Source organism: Lutra lutra, chromosome 9, assembly GCF_902655055.1.
Source record: "Lutra lutra chromosome 9, mLutLut1.2, whole genome shotgun sequence".
Taxonomy (NCBI): Eukaryota; Metazoa; Chordata; class Mammalia; order Carnivora; family Mustelidae; genus Lutra; species Lutra lutra.
Genome location: NC_062286.1, coordinates 142,389,663 through 142,410,776, shown reverse-complemented (window position 1 = coordinate 142,410,776; position 21,114 = coordinate 142,389,663). Strand labels below are relative to the sequence as shown.

The window sequence follows — 21,114 nt, the reverse complement described above, 5'->3', positions numbered from 1 at the left end:
GTCTGGGTTCGTTCTCAGGAAGATGAAGGAAGCATGTGGGCTGTGAACCCATGGGCCTGTCTCCCGTGTCGTCGGGGGTGTTCGTGCTTTAAAGGGACATGGTGTGTTTGTAGGGACACTTCAGCGGGAGGTCACCTTTGATTAGGAGCAGCGGCCCCAGGTCAGAAACAGCGTGTGCCTGGTGGCGGTCAGGCAGAGGGTGGGGGACTTCTCGTCTCATGGCCTCGAAGTCTGCTGTGCAGCCACAACCCGGGCCCCGGTGAGCTAGAGCTGCAGGTTGCCGGTCACTGATCCACGGCGCGGGTCCAGGGCTCTGGGCTCCGCAGCTGGAGGAGGGAGATCTTTGCTGGGAAGAGTACCTGTGCTCGGTGGCTGGGCTCCCCAAAGGAGATGAGGAAGTTCGCTGTTTTTGTTTTTAAACTTTCAAGGGGATTTTGTTCCTTGAAGTTAAAAAATCTGCACGGCACAGGCCTCCTTGTCACTTGGCAGCGGGTTGTAAAATGTGTTTAATTGTAGCGGCTGCTTGACTGAGTAGGCGAGCAGTGTCCGCTGGGCTGTTTGCCCCTGCTCAGGCGAAAGTCTCTGTCTTGGCGCGGACGGTGGTCACGGAGGCTTGGAGTGGGCGGGTGGGAGCGTCTCACCTGCAGGGCTGGGGACGTCGCTGTGGGGCCGGGGCGGGCGCGCGGAGGTGCGCGTGAGAAGTCAGGGCTCTCTTTCGTCCCTTTCAGGCGGGGGGCCAGGGATTTGTAAGCGTACGGCTGCCCTGACCACCGGGGCTCATCTGCACGCAGGTGCGGTCTCAGAGAGAACCGGGCCGGTCGTCGTCTTCCCTTGAAAGCTTTGGGCTTCGGTGCGTGGTTGTGAACGGGCCGTCTCGACCGGCAGGGTCGCTTCTGCGTTCCACTTCCCTGGTCCTGCTGGGCGTGCTGTGGCTGTCCGGCGGACTGCAGTGCTGTCCGGCCCAAACTGGCCCGTTCCCTGCCTCGAAGCCTGTTGAGACGTAAACCTCAGCCTCTCCCCCAAGTTTATGGCCTGACCCGACGTGCAGCACCTCGGGGCGACAGCCGCCGGGACTCTTCCGCCGGCGTGGGTCTTCAGGGTTGTTGTGGACACAGTTTGGTCTCAGGGCACTGCCGTCCCCTTGGTGAGTGTCCCGTAGTCCGGGGCATACGCAGCTGGACGCCTTCGTGGCATTTAGAGACGGGCGCTTCTCTGTGAAGCTCGGAGCGCTGCTGTGTGCGGGCGTGGTGCTACACCGGCCGCGGGGCCTTAGACGGCTCCCCGAGCAGAGGCGCGGGTGGGAGCGCGCCCCCACCGACAGGGCTGCAGGCCAGGCTGCGCTGCGCGGGCTTGTGATCTGGGGCAGTAGGGACGTGGCCGGGGCTGGACTCCGCTCTGGGGGTGTCTCCCTGAGCTGAGCCTTGCGTGTGTGCGGACAGGTCCTGAAGGGGAGGCGGTCAGAGAAGTTCTTCGTCAAGTGGGGCACTCGGGTCAGGACTTGGGAAAGCCGACCTCCCCCCGCCTCTTAGAGTCCGTGGAGGAGGGAAGACGCGCCCTGCAGCCCCCAGCAACTGCATCCTCTCTGCTGGGATTGGGGGGAAGGCGTGAGTTCCACGCCGGACCATGGAGTCAGCCTGCCCCCTCGCTGCACTGACCGCAGGACCGCAGGCCCCACGGGCGGCTCTGCCCCGAGAGCTCATCTCCATTGCAGCGCCTGACGGGGGGTCCTGGTCCTGGCGGGGGTCCAGCGGGGGCTGGGGTGTGTGTTGGTGGCTCTGCGAGGGGGAGGGGATGTGCTGATGGGCCCGCGGCTCTGCCCCAGGTGATCCAGCAGCCGCCCAAGCCCGGAGCGCTGATTCGGCCGCCGCAGGTGACACTGACGCAGACGCCGATGGTGGCTCTCCGGCAGCCTCACAGCCGCATCGTGCTCACCGCGCCCCCACAGATCCAGCTGAACCAGCTGCAGCCGGGTGAGGGCCCCTGTGGGCCGGGGGGCTGCCTTGGACTCGGCGGGCAGGGTCCAGGGTCAGACTCCGCTAGACCCGCTGGTTCTGCCCCAGGCCTCGCCTGCCCTCGGTAGAGCCCCGCGGGCTTTAGGAGAGGAGGCACCCGAGGCTCTGCTGTTGCCCACGGTTTCGGGTGGGGCGTCCGGCGCTGAGAGCCGCTGGGTGGCGGCGGGTGAGCGGGGCCGCCGCCACCAAGCTCAGAGCCCGCAGAGGCGTGTGCAGCGCCCGTGGCGAGCGGTGGGTATACCGTCCGCATCTTGCGTTGCAGTCCCCGTGGTGAAGCCCGCCGTGCTACCTGGAACCAAAGCTCTCTCTGCCGTCTCGGCTCAAGCAGCTGCTGCGCAGAAAAACAAACTCAAGGAGCCCGGGGGCAGCTCGTTTCGGTAAGGAGCGGGCCTGCTCACCCTGAGCACAGCGACCCCGGGCTGTGCAGCGGGCGGGGGTCTGTGCCCGGGGCCCGCCTTGCCCGTAGCGAGGGCCGCTCTAACCTCAATACCGTGCTCTTTGCTCGCTTCATTTTGACCTGCGTGTGCACGTTTTCCTGCAAAGTCCGCGCAGGGAGGTTTGCTTTGGATACGCAGCGGGAAGCAGAGCAGCGCCCTTCGGTGTCCGAATTAACAGAAAAACTGTCGCTGTGAGGTCACGTCTCAGCATTCTGAGTGCTTCATGCTATAGTGCGAAAGTTCTGGAAATGCTGTCCCATGGGCACTCAATGAGCGGGGCTAGGGGCTGCAGGTCAGGGACGCACAGTACAAAGGCTGTAGGGTTAACGTGGGTGATGGTGAAGCCGTGGGGGAGGGCGTGTGTCTCGGATTTTCCCGGGGCTGCTCTCTCCCAGACGGCATCCTGGAAGCTGGTGTTCAGTGGAGCAGGGTTGGCGTCAGCGGGGTGTGGAGGGCCAGTGCCTGGTGGGGTGGGGAGGTCGTCCCTGAGGGAGGGGCGCACCTGCAGGTCAGAGAAGTAAGAGAGCAAAGGCTGCTGGGAACCCGGGTGTCTTCCTGCAGGGGGAAGGGCGTTAGGACGGCCCCCATGGTCCGGGGTGAGCTTGGGGTTCAGTGTCTGGACGCACATGGGAAGGAGATGAGGCTCGCCACCCTGTGCCCTGGAGACACCCGGAGCGGAGGCGAGCACACCTGGCGCTCATACCGCATCTTCTGAGAGCCGCTCTGCTCTCGCCACCCAGACGCCCAAGGAAGGCTGGTCCTGGGGTCTCTGCAGGGCGAGCTGGTGCATCTTGTCAGGTCAGAAAGCAATGCCGGAATTGACAGAGGTCACTGGAAGGGCCTCCTTCCCGCCGCCCATGTCTGTAGTGACAGACTCAGTTAATGGCTCAGACAGGAAAGCACGAGCCCATGGGAATGAATAAACAGGAAGCTTAGGAGGACAGAGGGGGCCGGCAGGGACCCCCGAGGGCTGGAGCTCGAAGCACGGCAGGAAGGGACCAAGGAAACCCAGTCCTCCACGGGGCTCGCGGGACATTCTTGTCACAAGGGGAGTGGCCGTCAAAGGGGACACAGACAAGCCGAGAGACGCCTGTCCTGTGGCCGTGCAGGTGTCGCGGGCACGAGAGCCAAGGAAAGGCTGGAGAACGTTCCAGGCTAAAGAAGCCGAAGACCCTGCGGAGGGGGCTGTGAGCATGGCTGGTGGCCTTCGTGCAGAGGTCGCCCGGCTCCGTAGGGGGTGATGCCCTTGGGCGCAGGGAGTCCCCATGGGGTGTTCTGGGCTGGGGCGGGGGGAGGAAGGTCGGCAGCTTCCCTGCAGGTTGTTTTGGGAAGGAAAGAGCCCTCCCCCCCAAACTCCCGCTTTTCCGTAACTGCGACTGTTTCAAGAATAAGTCAATGTTCTTTGACTTTTTAAAGAAAGGTTTCACTTGGGACAAACTCCTTGAAGCTGTGAGGACAGTGTTGCTGGGTTTTGCTCCCTCAACGTAGCTCTGACTGGGGGAGCCCTCCGTGCACGTCCTCACACCAGGACTCCTGGGCGAGCTTAACCCCTGCAGGTCTTCCTGCAGGAGAACCGTGTCACCTTGAGAGAAGAGCGCTAGGCTTCCTTGTTGAGGTGACGCCACAGTGCAGGCGGGAGCTGGCGGGACGCATGCCTGGAGGGGCATCGGTGTGCTTTCTCCATGGGTCCCCCTAGGGCAGGCCCCCCGAGGGCACCTCCTGGCGCAGCCTGCGCTCAGTCAGCGTTCTCTTCTCTGAAGGGATGACGATGACATCAATGATGTGGCCTCGATGGCGGGAGTGAACCTGTCCGAAGAAAGCGCACGGATATTAGCCACGAACTCTGAATTAGTGGGCACCCTGACACGGTCCTGTAAGGACGAAACCTTCCTCTTACCAGCGCCTTTACAAAGAAGAATCTTAGAAATAGGTATGTGGGCGTGCTGCCGCTGTCCCAGGTCCCCCGGTCTGCCCACGTGGCCCTACTCCTCCATGTGGGGCTGCCCTCGGCTGGTGGCTTCCCAGCGGGGCGTGTGGGCCCCAGCGAGCATGCCTGGTGCCTTGTTCTGCCTTTTGCCCGTGTCCTGCACGGTTGGTGCCGGTGGTCCGCAGGTAGTGGCAGCCGTGTAGACCACCCCCTCTCACTCCGAGCGGGCGCCTGGGCTGCCCTCACTTGCCGCGAGCAGTGAGTCATGGACGCCCGTAAAGTGTCGCTCACCCCCAGGGAGAAAACACGGCATCACTGAGCTGCACCCAGATGTAGTGAGTTACGTGTCCCACGCCACGCAGCAGAGGCTACAGAACCTTGTAGAAAAGATATCAGAAACGGCTCAGCAGAAGAACTTCTCTTACAAGGTAACGCGCTGTCCTCCTACGCTTTCCTGCGCCAGGCGTTGGGGGCAGCGGGAGTGTCTCAAGGAGCTCCGTGTCGGGAAAGATGCCACCTCTCTCGGCCCACAGTGATCTCTGGCGCTGTGTCCCCGGCCAGCGGAGGACGCCCAGCCTGCATGAGGGCACCCGGCAGGGGTCCAGCCTGGGTGGGGGCTGGGCTGGAGGTGGTGAGCCCAGCTTCGGAGGCAGTGGGGCCTCTGCCGGTTCTGCCCTGCGCTCCTGTGGCTGCCAGCCAGCCGAGGGGCACGTCCTAGGGGCTTGGGCTCACACCTGCTCCCAGGTGTCAGACCACTGCCCCGTTTGGTTTTGTGGAGGGTCCCCCGCCTCTAAGGGGTCGGTTGTGGGGCAGGCTCCGCCTGCCTTGTCCATCCTTCACACGCTGGTACTACTTGGAGGGGCCCAACCCAGTGAGGCCGGTGCTGTGGGCGGGGCAGTTAAAATAACAAATCAAGTGATGCTGGAGCGTGTACAGTGGGATCACCTCTGAGCCCTGCACAGCTCGCCTGAGACTCGCTAGTCAACGTGTTAGCACCCGGGCCGGCTGGGGACCAGGGTTCCGGTGCACGGAGGGTCTGTAGGACCTGCTTGGGGAGGTGGGGTGGTGTGCAGCCTGTCCAGGCTGGTCCTCAAATTTGTGACTCTGTTTTTGCCTTTTTGTAGGACGACGACAGGTACGAGCAGGCAAGTGACGTCCGGGCTCAGCTCAAGTTTTTTGAGCAGCTCGACCAAATTGAAAAGCAGAGGAAAGATGAGCAGGAGAGAGAAATCCTCATGCGGGCGGCCAAGGCAAGTTCCCGCACCTCACCGAGCAGGCTGCTCCCTGCCCCGGGCCCTGGGCACCCGCGCACACGCTTGGGGCTCTGGGAGGCCAGCGCGGTGCTGGGGGGCTGGCCCTGCAGAAGACATGATGTATGTGGTTTAGGAGGGGCCACGGGTGTGATGTGGACCTGAAGTGCAGGCCGTGGTGGCTGTGGTGGCCGTGCTGGCCCCCACCTGTCAGGTTCCTGTGCCTGGCGGGCATGGCGGTGACCGCCCCTGAGCTCTTCTCCAGTGGGAGTGACTTCAGAATAATGGGTGTTTTTTCCCGTAACGTGCAGGCTAAATTTTCATCTTCTGACTGTAAATAAGCATTTAAAAAAGTAGTATATGTTCTGTTGTATGATCTGGACATTATATTGTGAATAAGATAGAACACTTATTAGATAATAGACTCTTAGGTCATAACTTACTCACTTTTTACTTTAAAAATAGTCTCGATCCAGACAAGAAGATCCAGAACAATTAAGGCTGAAACAGAAGGCAAAAGAGGTAAGCGCTTGCGGTCAGAGGCTTTGCTCCATGCCTGGGAATGGATTCTTATGTAGACTGAACGTTCAGCTGAAGGACGGGGAGGAAAGCGGTGGCGTTTCTGCGACGAAGCTCTGAGGCGTTCGCAGGGCGCGGGCGCGGCGTCCTACTGGACACAGGACGGGTCCCTCGTTGTGAGCCTTCGGCCCGTCGCACACAGTGTGTGACTTTCTGAGCTTCTCAAGACGCGCGTCTGTGCTCACTTTATGGTTTTTTGGGCTGCAGGATCAGCTTACCGCCACAGTCAGGGCAGGGAAGAAATTGTAATTTAGACAAAGATCGTTTGATGTCTGTCGCTCTCGTGGTAAGCACGAGTCAGGCTGTGAGATGACGCCCTCGTTTCTCTTTCAAAACGAAGATGCAGCAACAGGAGCTGGCACAGATGCGGCAGCGCGATGCCAACCTCACAGCGCTCGCCGCCATCGGGCCCAGGAAGAAGAGGAAAGTGGACTCGCCGGGGCCGGGGTCGGGGACTGAGGTATGTTGTGGCACAGCCTCTGGCGGGCAGGGGTCTCGCTAGGGCTTCCTGCCTCTGCCCTGCAGGTCGCAGACACGCCTGAGGGTCGGCCTTCCTGCCTGTGTGCGAGGCTCCCCCTTGGGCTGCTTGTGGGTCTCGCTGACTCGTGGGTGTGCCGTGAGCCGGTAGCTCTGTCCGCGAGGAGGTTCGCTGGCCGGGCCTGGGAGCTGCGAGGTTGGACCACCTGTGGAGGGGGCACGGGCAGACTCTTTCGGAAGCGTGGTCTTCCGGGGACGCCCGCTCCTCTGGGGCAGCATACGGGACACGGCCCTGAGCTGGACAGGGGCTCTGGCCCGTTTCTGTCCAAATGTTAGTTTCCTGTGATGCTTCACATGGCTACACGCCCAGCCTCGGGGTTTTGTTACTTTTGCTTTGATCCTTGTGGGAAGAAAACACGCATGGCCTTTCCCATGGACACGAGGTCACCACTGCTGGCGCTGGCGCTGGTGGTCTGGGCTGGCGCCAGCGTTGTTCCCCTGGCCCCAAAGGGCGGCGCCCGGCATTTCTTGAGGTGCGGCACGTGGATGCGGGGTTCTCCCTGCTTCTGTTGACTCGTGAGGCCTAGCACATCTCCCTCAGTTTTGAATATTTTCCCTGAGTATAAAATTCTGGGTTGACAGTGTTTTTCTCATTTAAGATTCTCCTCTACGTCGTTGAATGAGTGGAGTGCACCCAGATAAGTGTCATTTAATTTTCGGGAAGGACCCCTGAAGGATATGTGCACCCAAGGACCAAGCGCCCTTCGTGTTCTGCGCTTTCTCCCCTGTTCCCGGGGCCCCTCTGTCTTCTGCTGACGTCTCTCACACCTCCAGGGACACTCCCACTCAAATGCTCTGCTGTCTCATTCCAGATCACAGAAAAGGGGGGAGGTTTCCCAGCGTGTTTCCCAAAATTATAAAACTCTTCTTCTTCTTCTTTTTTTTTTTTTTTTAAAGATTTTATTTATTTATTTGACGGAGAGAGACACAGCGAGAGAGGGAACACAGCAGAGGGAGTGGGAGAGGGAGAAGCAGGTTCCCCGCGTAGCAGAGAGCCCGATGTGGGGCTCGATCCCAGGACTCTGGGATCATGACCTGAGCTGAAGGCAGAGGCTTAATGACTGAGGCTCCCAGGCGCCCCACAAACCTCTTATTCTTAAACAGCTATAGTGTCTGTGTGACCATCATTCTTCTGTGAAAGGGGGCTCTGTTGTCTCCCCGGCCCCCCCGAGGTTACGCTTGTGGCCTGTGCCTGCGGCTTCTCCCTTCTCTGGCTGCTCTGAGAGCGCCGTCTTCATTTCTGCAGGTTTGTCCGGGTTGTCTCTGGACTGCGTTCTCAATATGTAGCCTGCTTGGGGTTCTGAGCTGTGCAGGTTGGTGTTTTTCTTCAAATTTGGGACATTGTGGTCTTTATTGCTTCAAAATTTTTTCCTGTTTTTTTGGTCTGTTTTTTCCAAGGGGGGTTTCCAGTTACACGTATGTTAGACCTGACAATGTTGTCCTTGGGTCTCTGACACTGTTCAGTTTTCTTCCATCTTTTTTCTCTCAGTCCTCACACAGGATGGTCCTGGTTTAAGTCTCTGGGTCCCCCGAGCATGCGGAGCTGCGGCGTCAGCGGGGAAAGCTGTGGCGCCCACCCAGTGACACTCTGAGTTGCTGGCGTGTTTGTGCCTCTGGAGTTTCCAGTCGGTCTTTCCCGGGGCTTCTGACTCTTGCTGGGGTTCCCTGTCTGCTCCCGGGCCGGCACAGAGGGCCTCCTCCTTGGCCCCTGTAGAGAAGCTGCTTTAGTGTGTTTGCGAGACCAGTGTCCGGGCCGCCTCAGTGTCCGTCTCTGGTCACCGCTTCTCCCCGCAGCGGCGGGTCTCGCGCTCCCGTTTCTTTGCACGTCTAGTGGTTGCTGCTCGATGCTGGATGTTGTCGTGACAGGGTGAGGGACGGGCTTCGTCTCCTCTGAGGAGTGCTGGCACTCCTGACAGCAGGCGCTTCCCCCAGACCGTGTGCTTTGGTTTTCACTTTGCTGTCGGCGCCCCCGGGACCAGGTGGGACCCCGCCACGCCCCACCTTCCCTGCCCGGGTTTGGCCTGAGGCTTGGGTGCAGTGGCTGTCACTCTTGGGAGTGAGCTCTCCTCCCAGGGGAAGGCCCTCCGGCGTCTGGCTGGGTGGGCTGGGCGGGCTGGGTGCCGGGGCGGGAGCGGGGTCTTCCCGCGGGCCGGCCGTGCTGCCATGACGCCCGTGGTGGCCGCACACGTTCCTCACTCGCAGCTGAAGGTGCGCGCGCCGTCGCGCCGCCACGCTCTGCCTCTGCCCCTCTCAGCCGCCCTCAGCGGTGGTTCCCGAGGGTCGGACTTCCACGCTGGCAGTGTCTGTCATCTCTTGGGTTGTCTGAGTCTCGTTCTCTGTCACGGTCTGTGGGGTGGTTCTTGGGTCAGCATCCCCGAGTTCTCACACACGGACGGCGGTTTGTGTCCTGTGTCCCCAAAGGTCCGCTTCGATCGCCTTGCAGTCCTTGGCTCCCGTTTTCTTTCCTTGAGAACGTTAACCATGTCACCCTGGGTGTCTGTTCCCAGCATGGAGTGTTGCCGTTCAGGCCTGGTGATGGTCTCACTATACTCCTCTTGGATGTCGTGTTCTTTTTGCCCAAAGGATTCCATTTTTTTTTTTTTTTTAAGCATCTCTAATTGTACTTGGAATTGGTCAGCCTGGGTCCGCCTGGGTCAGCATTCTGGGGCCGAGTCCTTCCAACCACAGGGGCAGGTGTGTTTTGATTCCAGAGCACCTTCTCTCCTGGTGGTCTCCCCCGGCTTCCTCTCCGGGGGTCCCGGCCGTGGGGCCTTGTGTCGACTTTGCCGTTGCCATCCTGCCCCCTCGCAGCCCCTTGCCTGCCCGCGCCGTCCTCAGGCGGCCCCTGGCGGCTCTGCTTCTGCGGTTTCCCTTCTCATTTGTCCGGATTCTGGCACCTCGTGTCCAAGCTCTGTGGGTTCCAGCTTCTCTCTCGCGACTGCTGCTGTTTTCTTACTGTCTTTTAAGTTGTCTTAAGATAGAACGTTACAGTTTCGGTCCGTTGTTTTAACGTGTGTTCCTGGTGTTTGCGCTCTCGGTGCAGGCGCCATTCACCCTCCTTACCTTCTTTCTCCTCGTGCTGACTTCTCTGCGATCGGCCTTGGCGCTTTCCTGTGTCCCTTGCATGTGGATTTAGTTTTCTTGAACTTTTAAGAGGAGGTGGAGTCTGAGGTTATCTGTGAGCTTCCTGGAGCTCCTCTGACATCCTCGTATGGTGACGAAACGCGTCTGCTTGTCTCCCAGGCCCCGCAGCACTGCTTCCTCCCCGACATGCTCCTGGACCACCCTTGGTCCCCACTGCCCCAATACGCTCTGCTTCAGTTTCCCGCCTCACGGTCTCACCCGCGAGAGGTCCTGTGCTGATGGGAACTCTGGGGAGGCCGTGTGGCCGCTGCTGCGACCTGGACAGACCCAGCCCCGGGCACAGCCGCTGCCTCCCTCTCTGAGGGCCTGCTGGGTTTCCAGGCCTGGCGGTGCCTATTTGTGTCTCTGGCTTGTCCTGCACGGTTCTCTGGTACTGTTCAGGCTGCCTGTGGCTTATCTCTGCTGACTTGGGTCTAGATCCGGTCTGCTCGTTTTTGGTGTTGCCGTCTGGTTGCCATAAGTCTTACATGGGCCTTTGGGAGGATCAAGAAACAGCTGCGCCTTTTCCTTCCCAGGATATAGTGATTTTCTTGAAAACAGAGAGCTTTTTCCCCACTGAGAATAGTTTCAACCTACAGGGAAGTTGTGGGAGTGGCGCACAGGACTCCGCTTAGCTTCTGGAGGTTGCATTGCCTGCAGCCCTCACGGTTTCTCACGTGCGTGTGTGTGTGCTGCACGTATGTACACACAGCCTCCCTGGGATGGGTGTCCTGCACCCCCAGGGGCCGGCTCTGGGAGGCGCTGAGGGGTGCTGTCGGGCACTGTCGGGCACGGGGCCACACAGCCTCCCAGGCGCAAGGCTGCCCGTCCTCCCACCTGCTCCCACCTGGCCCACAGCCCAGCAGCATCTCCGGCCCCATGTGGGGCACCGGCAGGCACACCATGCAGTTCTGTTCTGGATGTCCTGCTCTGGACAGTGCTGAAGAGGACGGGATTGCGTGCATAGGTGACATTCACTCAGAGTCCGGTGACGGGCAGAGATGCCTCCGTCACGACGGGTCCTCTGTGGAGCCCATCACAGCAGGTGGCCCGTGTGTGGGGACCTTCCTGCTGACCTGCGCCATGGCCCCGGGTGTCTGCTCAGCCACGTGCCCCAGTGTCGTCCCTTTGGTTCCGTCAGTGTGTGTCGGCACTTGGGGAGGACATGCTCCAGGATCCCGCAGAGGCTGCCCCTGTCCTCCACCAGCCTCAGCACCCAGTGCCCACGGCCACCATCACAGGGGCCAGTGTGACGGCGTGTCCGCGGGCCCTTCTGCACCTGCTAGTTGTCTCCTGCGCACGCAGCGCCCTCCTCCCTTCATCCCTGTGCGTGTTTGTTTGCTCGGCACCGTGGCAGGGACCGTGGACACCTGTTGTATTCAGTGGGTTGTAATCAATACTCTCGTTATTTCTAGATTTGGGCAGTGGAAGCTCCTTCAAGCTGGTTTCTATATCCTTTTGAAATGTCTCCCTCGTTCTTGAAGCATCGTGCTCTTACCGGCATGAGTGGCGTCCCGAAGCCTCTGGTGCTTCCCTGCCCCCCAGCACTCTGCCAGGAGCCCTGGTTCCCTTCGGGGAGGGGGGCTGGTGTGTGGAGGCTGGGGTCTGAGCTGTGTGTGGGTCGGATGCTGTGGGGCTCCCGGTTTCTTGGCCCAGGGGCGTTCACTCAAGTTCAGGTGTGCACGCGCGCATCTGCCCTCCCTGTCTCCGACGCAGCCTCTGCGCTCCTGCCGGTGCCCTGACTCCGGTCTGCTGATGAGTCCTTGCTGATGAGTCCTTCTCCGTGAGGACGCAGGTTCCCACCATGCGCAGCGCGTCCGGTCATCCGCTCAGCAGGACCAGCTCCCCAGCCACTTTGGCTGCTGGGGTCCCTGTGCTGGGAGGGGCGGGAGGCAGATGGGAAAAGCATACTGATTAACTTTGACTCGGGTGTTAAGATGTGTCCGCAGTACGTGCTAAGGAGTGGGAAGAGCTTCCAGACCCGCAGGGAGAGCCGGGCGCGAGGCAGCAGCTGGCAGTGGAGCACGGGGACCTGAGCAGCACAGTGGGAAGAAGCAGGTCGCCAGAGACCGTTCTGGGGAGTTCTTTTGTACGTTGTTGCTTTTGCCTGTGTTTGGGCTTCAGGGGGACGTTTGTGCCTTTCGTCACCACAGGTAGTGCTCCGTTCCTTTTCCTTTTTTTTAGTTTAGGAGTATTTCCTTTTTAAAAAAGTTGTTTATCTTGAACTAATTTTAGACTCGTGGAAAAGTTAGGGACGTGCTAGAGCGTTTCTGTGTGGCCCTCGCTCCGCTCTCTCCTGTACGAGTTATCACAGTGAAGGACTGTCAACAAGACCTTATCCGATTGTTTTTCAGAATTTAATTTTTTACAATTACGATGGATTTTCATGCTTTAGAGCGGCTTTAGGTTCACAGCCCAACCGGGCGAAGGTACAGAGATTCCCCGCATGCCCGCCGCCCCACCCCCCCCCCACGCACGGCCTCCCCGAGCGGTGCAGGTCGTACAAGGATGAGCTCACATGGACACGCCGCATCACCCCCAAGTCCGAGGTCACCCTCGGGTCACTGTGGCGCCGTGCGCTCTGCGGGTCGGGAAGGCCCCGTCGGGACCTGCTTCCCGGCTTCATCGCATCACACGGAGTGGTCCCCCTGGGCACCACGAGCTTGTCTCCCCCCGTCTCCCCACCCACCTCCAGCTAACCCTGTGACCACTGGTCTCTACGTCTCTGTCCATGTGCCTTTTCCAGAAGGTCACAGAGCTGGAATCACAGTGGCGAGCGGCCGTCCCGGGTGGGCTCCCTCCCGGCTTCTGCGGCTTGAGAGCGCATCTCACCTTGTCCGCCCTGAATCCAGTCCCCGCGTCGGGATGGACCCCCGTGTGTCGTGTCCGTCGCCTGCTGAAGACGCCTTGGTTGCTTCCAAGGTTGGCAGTCACGGGCGCAGCTGCTGATGGCACCGGGGGAGGTTTTGTGTGGACGTGAGCTTTCCGCTCTTTAGGGAAATGCCCACGGTGCGCGGTTGCTGCAGTGTGTGGCTTGGACGCTCGGTGTGGCAGACATGGCCTTCCAAGCTGCCTTCCGAGGCGCTGGGCCACGTGGCATTCCCGCCAGCCACGCGCGAGAGCGCCCGCTGCCCGCGTCCCAGCCGGCGCTGTGGTGCCGTGGGCGGGGCGGGTCTGGGCTCCTCTGAAGGCCGAGCGGGCGTTCTGCACTGGAGCTACCGCGGTGGCTGGTTTTCTTCCGCTGGTTCTGCTGCTCCGTTTGCGCGGCTCAGTACGTTCGAGGCGCTTGTGTTGCCGTTTGGGTCCCGTGCCGACTCCCCCGCATCTGGTTGACTGTAGTTCGATTTTGGGGCCTTGAGGTTCTAGGGAGCAGAGCTGTGGACAGCCCTGCAGACACGGAGCGCCGTCTTCGCCGTTCCCGCCCCCTCCCCTGCGGCCCGTGTTCACTCCGCACACCACCCGCATTTTCTTATGCCCCCTTTTACCTTCCTTGAAGGGCCGTGTGCAGGCCCCTCCGCACGCTCTGTTGTCACTAACGTACTCCGGAACTCGATCTCCTTTCAGAAAGATCCTCCGGCCTCTGTCCTGTAGCAACCCGCGTGCTGCGGCTGGTTGACCTCCGCCCCGTGCGCAGACTGTGCCGGGTTCGGTAGCTGCGTGCACGAGAGTGTCTGCACGGCTGGGGGGCTGTTGGGGGGATGTGAGGCACATGGGCAGCCCCCTCTGGACGGTCTCGTGCGTCGCTAGCCGTGCAGCAGGGGCCTCCCTATGTCACCTATACTGCGTGCAGTCCTAGTGTCTGGTCTTGCCCGTGTGATGGCATCCTGGGTCGTCCGTGTTTGTGACTGTGCCGTGGGTGCCTCAGAGTGGGCGTATTCTCACGGTAGGGTAGAGAGCTTCATGGTTCTCCGTGACACGTACCCTGCTGATCACGCTGACCGGTGTCCGGTATCCTGGATTATTTTTGTTGATTCGATGTGTTTTGTCTTGGGTGCGGCAATCCGAAGCCTCCGTTATTAGTGTGTTTCTGTCTTTATCTCCTGCAGCTCCTGCTTTGCAGTGAGGGGCTGGGTGTGCGTGTTCTCTGGTGCCTACGTGTTCCTACGTGTCACTTGTTCTGTGAGCTGTCACTCTCACCGTTCAGAAGATACCCGTTTGTGCAGTGGGCTTGACTTCTGTGTCCCGAGTTCGTACCATCGTGCTGCTCTCTCTGACTCTGTCCTGGAAAACCTCTGTCCCCCCTTCCTGGTGGTAGCCACGTCTCCTGTCTGCAGCACACGCTCAGTCTTGTTTTCTGAGCTGAACAGAAAAGATTTCCTTTGAATAGATGAATGAATGAAGCCCGTTCACCTTTATTGATAATGACCAACATGCTCGGTCTTTTCTCTTTCACATTTTTATAATTATGTGTATTTTTAATATTTGCTGTGATTGTCTTCCTCTAAAGGGTATGTTCTTTGCTCTTGAGTTAACATTTTTTGTTTTTAGAAGGTTTAGAATTATATTTGGGTTACTTTTGCATGTAAACCTTATTAAACGTCTTCTGTCCCTTGGTTTTCACTTAACTGTTCAGCTTCTTGGTTCCTGTGGGTCCTGGGGTCCAGCCACTGCCTCATGGCCGCCGGTGAGCCTGTCCCGTGTGGTCTTTTCCCGGCTCTCTGCTTCCTGGTTACAACACATGACCTTCCCCCGACCTCTGCGTTTGTAAGCGCTTCTCCCGTGGCGTTGCCGTGGTTCCCCCACCCACCTGTTCCGTGATTGATGCCCATCCCACGGCAGAGTCCCCAGGAAGGCCTTGGTCCCCTGACATTTGTCTGTGGAAGACGGTCCTTCTGGGGCTTTGATGGGGAGGACAGTCTGGCTGGACATAAAATCCTCGGTTCGCACTTTCTTCCAGTCGTTCTGTGACTGCGGGTCCGTGGTCGCCTCGCTCTGTAAGTTGGTTTTGAACGGCTGATGCCAGGCGATTCTCTTCCCTTTGTACCTTATTTTCTCTTTCCCTGGAGGCCTCGTCTGCCTCTTTGAAAAGTAGTCTTTCCCTTGAGGAAGCGTCAGAGTTGATAGGACGCAGGTTTCAGTCTCTGTTTCCCAGAATGTTCTCTCGGGTTCTGGTTTCAGTGTCTCTCTTGCTCCCGAGCCTGTTTTCCTCCTTCCGAGGCTCTGATCAGGCAGTGCGGGCCTTCCCCGGGCCGGCGGTGTGTGTGCCCCTCGCTGGCCGCCTTGCTTCATCACGGTTTCTCTGCTTGGTGCCTCGCGGTTAACTTTACTAATTTCTGACACGATTTTGTTTCCTTTCTTGTTTTCTTGCATTCAGTCAACTCTTATTTCTGTCTGTTTTTAAGATTTTGTTTGTTTATTTTAGAGAGAGAGCACGTGTGAGTGGGGAAGGAGGGGCGAGGGAGAGGGAGAGAGCGTCCGGAAAGCAGACTGCTCGGAGCCGGTGCGGGGCTCTGTCTCACGGTCCCGGGATCACAGCCTGAGCCAAACCCGGGAGTCGGACGCCGCACTGGCTGTGCTACTCAGGCCCCTGATTCTTAATCTCCTTCTGTGTCACTATTTCAGGTTTTGGTGCGGTTTTCTGTCCTCACACGCTCGAGGACGTTTTTTGTCATTGAACGTGCTGTCTTCGTGTTCTTGTGTTCCCAGATGGGGTTTGTCTCCGATGCGTGTGGGTTCCGTTTTCTGACTTTTGTGGTGATTCTTTATGGATTTGCTGATCTCCCTCTCGTGCGTTTTTCCTGGTGGTTGGGCGTCTCGTAAGACTCGCGGTCTGGGTGCCCTCTTCTGCCAGAGCTGGAAAGTCGGGTAGCCTAGCCGGGGGGTTTTTGTTCGTGTTGGTTGTGTTGGTCAGACCCTGCACCAAGGCCTTCCGGGGGACTCTGCCAAGGGGTGGCACCATCCTCACAAGAGGTGGGTGGGGGAATCACGGCAGTGAGTTGAGAAGCACTTACTAACGCAGAGGTCCGGGGGTGGGGGCGTGGAAGGTCGTGTGTTGTAACCAAAGGATCCTGTGTCCTCTGATGTGAGGTTCTGTTTCATGGGACCCCAAATGCCCCTTTACTTCTTTCCCTTTTCGTACCTGGTTTTCAGACTGCTCTTGTCAGGGGCTCTGTGTTCTGAGGACTCTGCCCGCGCCCGTCCATGTCTGTGCTCTGGGCGCTCAGACTGGGGGGCGGGTGGCACCCAGAAGCCATTCTGGGCCGGGTTTTGCTGGACCGTGGCCCCTCACGGGCTTCCCCCCGATCTGGGCTCCATGGGGGCCGTGGGGCGCTGCAGAGACGGGCTAGTTCTGCTCCCTTGGGGGGCTTCCGAGCAGGTGCTCTCGTCTTCACATCATGCGGATGGAGTCGTGTCTGCGTAGACTTGCCCTCCTTGCTCTGGGTTGTTTCTGGGGAGAGGGAGGGCGCTGCCGGCGTGACTCGGTGGCAACGTGCTGTCCTCACCCTGTGAGCAGAGTGCGTCCTCCTCAGCCGAGTACTGGAGTGTTTACCGCGGCCACCACTCCTCCCGTCTGCGCGGGTGTGCTCTGTGCTCTGGGCAGAAGGGGCGTAGAGCTGGGTGGAAACGAGTTTGGGAACCACGCCATTGCGAGGGCAGGAGAGTGAGCCGTTGGAGCCTGTGCTGTTAGGTTCTGTCGGGCCCTCTGGCAGGTCAGCCTGAGCGGCTGGGGGTCCAGCTGGCCCTGGGGTCACAGGAGCAGCCTTGAGCGCCGCCTCGGCTGAGGGCCTGGGGGTTCCTGTTCTTGGAGCCGTGGCGGCGCCGATGGGCTCCCGAGTGAGCTTGATCCCGCCGGCCAGGTGGGATTGGGACGAACGGGGTTTTTCTTTCCGATTGGTTTTACATCAGGTGTTTGTTGACTGTCGGATGGATGGAGCCGTTTTGACCGTGGCAGGGCCGCCTTCAGAAGAAATAGCTTCCCTTGGCCGTCTTGCCGGTGGTCCCGTGTCAGGGAGGCTCCATTTGCCAGGGAGGAGACGTGCCGCGGGCATCAGCACCCTGCCCGAGGTCGTGGCATTTGTAGCCCCGTGCCCACAAAAGCAGGGAACCGAACAGCCCTCGGTGGGCGCGGCTGCTGGCGGGCGTGGTCCTGTCCACCGCCGCCTCCACCGGGGCCTCCACCGCGGCCCCCAGCGCTGCCTCGCACTCCCAACGCCGCCCGGGCCCGGCAGAGTGTTCTGTCTTCTGGGCCGGGGTGTGGGGTTGGCTGCCTTGCGGCTCAGGGCCACCGCAGGGCCCGCCCTGCAGTTAGACGTGCTCTGTCACGTCGGATGTCTTGGAACGTGGCTTTTTGTGGAACCGCGCAGAACCACGAGAAGCTCTAGTTTCTCGCTGACCTTCAGAGCCCGCCTGGGCCCGACACGCGCCCGTCAGAACCAGAAAGCTCTGCCACGGTTTTGATTCCTGTGGTCTGTTACAGTGAAGGCTTATCTGTCTCCATTTCTGACTTTTCGCATCTGTTCTCCGCGTGGCCGCACCAGCCCCCTCGAGCCTCGAGGTCGGCCGCAGCGTCAGCCCCGGGGTGGGGAGGGCAGGCCACCGTCGCGTGTCGCTTTCCTTCCGGAAACTGGCCTCTCCCTGTGGTGTGCGGCCCGGACGGCCGCCGTGCTCCTGCCGCCCCCCCGCCCCCCCCCCCCCCCCCCCCGCCCCCGGACGTCGTGTTCGTCGCAGGCCCTGCGGGCTCTTGCCCCAAACGCGCTAGGGCTGCTGCGGACCCGCTGAGAAAACCGGAATCGCTCTTTGAAACGAGGAAGAGCCGCCCCCGCAGGAGTGCGCTGGGGGGACCTTGGTGGGGGCGGGCGTCTGAAGGGGAAAGGAGGGCAGTTGAGGTGGAAGCCGAGTGTGCTCAGGGACGGAGCGGCCGGGCCCAGCCCGGTGGACGGGGCTCAGGCGGTGGCGACCGGGTGCCGGAGCGCGGGCGGCCGGCGGGTGCTGTGGTCCTCGCCTGCCACCTGCTGGCCGGCTCCCGGAACTGCGGCCCGGTCTGGGTGGGGCTGAGAACTCGGTCCTCCCGCCTCTGTGAACTGGCGACGGCTGTGAACATGCCGTGGTCATGTTTGCTCCCGCAACATACGTGAGCAACGTCAACCATCAGAATGCAGACAGTCTTCATTCCCAGCGAAGACGAGTGCCCCTCAGGCGTGTGGTTTGAGCCCCGGAGTGTCCTATGGATGCGGCCACGATGCTTCCAGGAAAACCGGCCCCGGCACCTCCGTGCCACAAGCTCCTGCAGAAACTCGGCCTTTCCCCCGGCGGGGCAGGCCCTGAACCAAAGCGCTGCTTTTAGCCCGGACACAGCAGACGGGGTCTCACTCAGACCAGCCTGGGGATCAGGGCAGCACAGCGTGCCAGCCGGCTGACCACCAGCCTGCCCCGTCCAGGAGTTTAGACTTTGCGGCGTTGGGAATGTTCCCTTGTCAGCAAAGCGGGGATGACACCACTGGGCCCAGGTGTGGCATTGGTCCTGCCTGTCCAGCTGGAAACGTGTCCCTCTGCTCGCACCCCCTCCCCATTAGGCACTCGTAAAGCACTCCAGCTCGAGGAGCAGGCCTGCGGGAGGGAGCCTGACCCCGGCCTGGCTTCCTCCAGCACCAGGGTTCCTTGGGACACCTGTAGGGAAATGTGAGTGGCCCCAGGTGTGTGCAGTCCTGGGGCCAGCACCCGGCTCGGACCCGCCCTTCCAGCGCTGTGGGTCACGCCCACCTGTGTGCGCCACTAACCCGGCTGTCTTCTCCTTTCTCGCCACCAGGGGTCGGGCCCAGGCTCCGCGGTCCCAGGCGGCTCCGGCGTTGGAACCCCCAGACAGTTCACAAGACAAAGGATCACGCGGGTCAACCTCAGGGACCTCATATTTTGTTTAGAGAATGAGCGTGAGACAAGCCATTCACTGCTGCTCTACAAGGCACTCCTCAAGTAGCATGGGGCGGGTGCGGCGCCGCGGACGGAGACGCCTGGCACGTTTTTATATATTTGCAGATGACGCCTTTTGTAACAAGCAAATGGGATATTGTTTAAAAAACAGCCACCTCTTTACAACGAAACAGTTTTATATTCCCGTTTCTAAGTCCGCTCTTCAGTTCGGAAGAAGACACGTTTCTGTAACCGAGAACAGAGGCCGTGGGCGCTCTGAACGGACAGTTAACTCTTAACTCATCTTTGAGTGGCCTTCTTGCCAAACAAGCCATATCTAAAAACTGATGGAATCGTTTAGCAAATAATTAGCTGCCCTCTGTCACCTCGTAGCGGTTTCTACATTATTTGTGCATTTTGTTTTATTCAACCCAACTTACTGCGTAGGTGTGTGTCTACAGCAATGACCTCATTTCATTTATTTTATTTTTGTATTAGTCAGTTGGCAAAGCAAACTGATTTTTTAGACTATTTATGTCCCCGTCCCCTCCCTCGCCAGAGTCCCCAAGGGGCACGGAGCTGGTCGCGCTCGCTCAGAGCGTGGTCCCCTCTCTGCTCCGGGGCGGCCGCGGTGGCTCCTTCCGAATGTGCGGTCGGCATCTGTACAGACGCGTTTTATTTGCTCGAGTTTGTAAAGCTGTAAAGTTAAAAGAAATGAAAACCTTTTCAGCATAAATATATTTTACTTGCACTGTGTTTTTTAGCTAAAAGTGGAAACTTAGATGAAATAAAATCAAAGTTGAGAAGAATCATCAAAAGACTGTTTCTCAGTGTGAATCAAGTGTTGAAAAATGGTTGGTGTATTTTGTCAGTAATTGTACATAATTTTTGGCACATAACATGAAGATGGCTATGTAAACTATAATTATTTTGCTAAGAGACTGTAAGCAAGCTGTGGGCCAACTTTACAGATGTCCAGAGCAAAGCCCCTTCTTTGTACCTATTTTTTTATTACAAATATACTAATTGGTTCTTTATATTTTCAGAGGTTATTGTATTAAATTGTCTATTGATAGTACTTTTATGACTGTAAATACTTTGGCTTCTCCGTGTGAATCCTCACGCCAGACGGGACTTCGCGGGAGTGTGAACCGAACGCGGATCAGTATTTTTACGCCCACAAATGTTACACCTTTTATTTCGTCTTTTAGGAAATCCCTGTCTTTCCATTTTTTCATGTAAATTTTGCACAGTTACTTGTTCATATGTAAATATTTTACTTTCAAAAATGAAGTTTTTAATTGCTATTGTTTTATATAGGATTGAAAGAAAATTAACTCCTTTATTAAAAACAAATTTATCTGTACCCGTTTTGGCTGTTTTTCCCGGTTTTCCAGGGTTAGATTCCACCAGAGGCTCAGCTCTGGTTCCCCTGAGGTCTTTGTTTATGAACTGCTTGTTAGAATCCGTATCTAAACCCCGGTGACTCTAGTAGAAACAACCTCGCCTCCAAGGACAGGACCTCCGTGACGCAGGGTGAGGCCCGGCGTGAGCGGCATCCGAGGGCCCGAAACTGAGCTTGCTCCCCACATGCTCGGGTCGTCTGGGTCACCCTGCCTCGGACACAGGGATGCCGGGGCACCTGCCCACGCAGCCGGGGCACCCCGGGGAGAGGCAAGGTAAGCCCCAGGGGGTCCACACATGGACATGCGTTCTGGCGAGCCTTGCGGGGCGATTCGATGGCCCCCGTCTGGGGTGGACCCAGGGTGATGGAGACAGACAGGGTCTCTTGGAGGCCCCACCTCCTCTGGCTCCTCCCATCAGGGCAGGCCAGCTCCCTACCTCTCTAGCGCTGTAGGTCGCCTGTCGTTGGCCTGCTGGGCTTGGGGTCCAGTTTCCACACTGACTTTTTAACTAGTTGGACGATACCCAGCAGCACAAGGGCTGCCTTGCAGGTTATGCTGGCAAACACTGCTCTTGTTCGGGAGCCTGTGCCTGCGTCTTTGGGGCTCCTGGACGCACCACGGACTGGGGGGCTTCAGCAGTAGAGGCCCGTGACCCCTTCCGGAGGCCAGAAGTCTGAGGTCGGGGCTCGGCAGGGTCAGTGCCCTCCGAGACTGTGGGCACTGTGTCTCTTCTGGGCTTCTCCCCCCGCTGCTGCTGGTGGCTGCCATCTTGGACATTCCCTCCGAGTTTTCGTGGTGTTTTCTCTCTGTGCGTCTGTCTTTGTGTCTGAATTTCCCCCTTGCAAACTCCAGGACACAGGTCACACCAGAGTAGGGTGCTGGCAGTGACCTCATTTTAACTTGACTTCCATAATGACCCCGTCTTGAAATCAGGTCAAGTTCTGAGGTGCCAGGGGCTGGCACCGCACAGACCTCTCGTAGGGGGGTTATACTCAA

General features: G+C 59.1%; 1 protein-coding gene across 1 annotated transcript in view; it reads left to right on the top strand.

Annotated features, from left to right (window-relative positions):
* The window catches only part of TAF4 (TATA-box binding protein associated factor 4), a 63,788-nt gene extending 43,710 nt beyond the window's left edge, over nucleotides 1-20,078 (top strand). The window contains exons 8-15 of the mRNA XM_047744642.1: nucleotides 1,823-1,970; nucleotides 2,275-2,389; nucleotides 4,210-4,379; nucleotides 4,674-4,804; nucleotides 5,501-5,626; nucleotides 6,092-6,148; nucleotides 6,546-6,665; nucleotides 18,612-20,078. Of these exons, the coding sequence (XP_047600598.1) occupies nucleotides 1,823-1,970; nucleotides 2,275-2,389; nucleotides 4,210-4,379; nucleotides 4,674-4,804; nucleotides 5,501-5,626; nucleotides 6,092-6,148; nucleotides 6,546-6,665; nucleotides 18,612-18,779 (1,035 nt within the window). The 3' untranslated portion in view covers nucleotides 18,780-20,078. The remainder of the gene's footprint in view (nucleotides 1-1,822; nucleotides 1,971-2,274; nucleotides 2,390-4,209; nucleotides 4,380-4,673; nucleotides 4,805-5,500; nucleotides 5,627-6,091; nucleotides 6,149-6,545; nucleotides 6,666-18,611) is intronic.
* Nucleotides 20,079-21,114: the final 1,036 nt, after the last annotated feature.